This window comes from Cebus imitator, unplaced genomic scaffold, assembly GCF_001604975.1.
Source record: "Cebus imitator isolate Cc_AM_T3 unplaced genomic scaffold, Cebus_imitator-1.0 Scaffold68, whole genome shotgun sequence".
NCBI lineage: Eukaryota > Metazoa > Chordata > Mammalia > Primates > Cebidae > Cebus > Cebus imitator.
In genome coordinates, this window is record NW_016107383.1 from 9,039,416 (window position 1) to 9,042,302 (window position 2,887).

General features: G+C 49.3%; 1 protein-coding gene across 1 annotated transcript in view; it reads right to left on the reverse strand.

Moving 5' to 3' along the window:
* The window catches only part of DERL1 (derlin 1), a 32,281-nt gene extending 30,099 nt beyond the window's left edge, over positions 1-2,182 (reverse strand). The window contains exon 1 of the mRNA XM_017530718.2: positions 1,735-2,182. Coding sequence (XP_017386207.1) covers positions 1,735-1,887 — 153 coding nt within the window. The 5' untranslated portion in view covers positions 1,888-2,182. The remainder of the gene's footprint in view (positions 1-1,734) is intronic.
* Between the last annotated feature and the right edge of the window lie 705 nt (positions 2,183-2,887).

Genomic DNA, 2,887 nt, shown 5'->3' on the forward strand with positions numbered 1-2,887 from the left:
AAAAAAAAAAAAAAAAAGGTAGGATTCTGGACAGAGGAAATGACAGGACTTGATTTATGTTGTTGTTGTTGTTGTTTCAGAACTTGATTAATGTTTTAAAAGGATCACTCTAGCTGTCTAGAGAAAAGATTGAAAGGAACCAGGTTGCAATGATAATGGTTGGCAATGGAGAATGAAAAGAGACTGTATTCTGGATATACGTCTCCAACAGAGTCAACAGGATTTGCTGACAGGTTGCAGAATGTGAGAAAAACAAGAAAAATAAAAGATGACTCCGACAACTAACTTCAGCTCTTCTAATAATGGAGTTGCTATTCACTTCTAAGGCAAAGGGGGAAAGGGGATTCAGTTTTGGACACATTAAGTTGAAGATGACTCTTAGTCATCCAAGTCGTGATTTCCAGTAACCATTGGACGCACAAATCTGGAAATCAGGAGACAGATCTGGACTGAAGATATTAACACTTACATTTCAGAATCTCCATTTTACAGAAAGTATGTAAAGCCCTGAGGCTGAATGAATGAGACCACCTTAAGCTAGGGAGAGTCTACAGAAAATGTCCTAACTGATTCCCAAGGCACATCCTAACATTTAAAAGTCAGGAAAATAAGGAACCAACAAAGGAAACCAAGAACTAATACCCAGTGAAGAGAGAATGACAAGAGAATGTTATCCACCGGCCAAGCAAAGGGCTGAAATTAATGTCAGATCTTGCTATCTGACCTGCCACTGATTAAAGTTTTAAATCAGGATTTGGTGACTACAGATAACCTTCAGAAAACTAGCATTCTCTTGCCAGAAATGTTACTCTGGACTGTTTCCTTCATGCTTAAGAAAATAACAAGGCAGGAGGGAGCGGTGGCTCAAGCCTGTAATCCCAGCACTTTGGGAGGCCAAGGCGGGCGGATCCAGAGGTCAGGAGATGAAGACCATCCTGGCCAACATGGTGAAACCCGGTCTCTACTAAAATACAAAAAGTTAGCTGGGCATAGTGGCACGTGCCTGTAATCCCAGCTACTTGGGAGGCTGAGGCAGGGAAACTGCCTGAACCCGGGAGGTGGAGGTTGCAGTGAGCAGAGACTGCGCCACTGCACTCCAGCCTGATGACAGGGCAAGACTCCGTCTCAAAATAAATGATAACAAGGTCTTCCATTTCTGGACATATTTACTCTTTGTCCATTCCTTCGTACATTCTACTACTACGTGGGGGATACTAAATTAGGGCTAGAGAGAAATGCAGAAAAATACACTCACTCTATCTCTAACTTTAAATCACTTCTATAAGAAAAAAAAAAACTCCATTAACGTGAAAGGAACTCAGCTAGAAGCTCGTGAAGTTGACACCCACAGGCGACCCACGTGGGTGACAGATGGAGGTCGGAGGGCACTGCTCCAGGCGAACCTAATCGCCAGCGTCCAACAGATTGACAACTACCACCGACTATTCTCACTGCTTCCTTGACTGAGTGCGGAGAGCGAGAAGCACTAACTCACTATACTAGAGAAGACAACCCCTCCCCACTAGGCCAAGTCCACGTCTCCAGCTATCCAGGTACCGACTCCAGATCCCAGAGCCACCCCCGGCCCAAAGGACCCCCGCTCTAAACCGCCAGCACCGGACGCACTACAAATCCCAGCAGGCACCGCGCGACCGCAACATGCCGGCTTACGCTCCGCCGCCGCGGGGCCGCCTGGGGCCAGTAGTCTCCACGCCCCCCGTCTCCGGTAAGTACCTGAAAGCGATAAAGGAAGGCTTCGGGCCAGAGGAAGAGGTAGGCCGGGCTGATGAGGCCGAGTTTGCCGACTAAGGGCACCGCGACGGTGGCGGCGAACCAATAGCGCGTGATCGCCGGGATGCTCCTGAACCAGTCTCCGATGTCCGACATCTTCGACCCACAGGTAGCCAAGATGCACACGGCCGCCCGACTCCCCGTGCCAACCCCCTAACGACGCGGCCGGCTCAGCGACTGTTAGGTGTCAAGGTGGAAGCCGCAGAAGCCGCGATGCAGAAGGCGGAGACGGGCAGACGTGGCGCCACCGAATTCGGACCAGCGAGACAGCCTACTGAGGCGAAACTTCCCCTTCCGGCGACCGCGGACTACGTGACCAGAAGTCCCGCCGCTTAAAGGGCGAGCGCCGATTTTAGCGCCTGGCCGAAACTAGGTGTCCTGGGGGCGGAGCCAGGTAGGGCGACGGGACTGGTGGGGAAACAATGGTTGCCAGGAGCAACGGCAAACGCTCCAGCCAATGGCGAGGCCAAATGCCATTCACAAGTTCTCAGCGTTTTAACGCGGCTGGGTCCTGTGTTTAAAGGGGATGAAGGCAAACAGTCTAGTTCTTCGTCTGCTCACTCATTCCACAAGTGTTTGTCGGGCACACTTCTAAACACAGGGCGTACTGCGCCTGTCACCGCTATCGTGGTACCCTCTCTCTTGATCTTACATCCTCACGGGGATAATTTACAAACAAACAGATAATGATGTAAGATAATTTCAGAGAGTGATTAGAAAAACAGAAAAATGAAATGAGATAATGAGGTAGAGTGACGGGGTGGGGGAGCGGCAGTGTGAGGACAAATGACTACTTTAGGTATGAACAGAGCCAACCAGGCAAAGATCTGCAGGAAGAGTTTTCCATGCACAGAAAACAGCCGCTGTAACTAGGCTGGAATGTTGGAGGAACTGAAAGCCAAAATGATCCATCTTGTCTAATCCATCTGTAAAAAAAGGAATCTTTAAAAAAAGATACTGGCCGCGTACGGTGGCTCACGCCTGTAATCCCAGCACTTTGGGAGGCCGAGGCGGGCGGATCACCTAAGATCAGGAGTTCGAGATCATCCTGGCCAACATGATGAAACCCCGTCTCTAATAAAAATACAAAAATTAG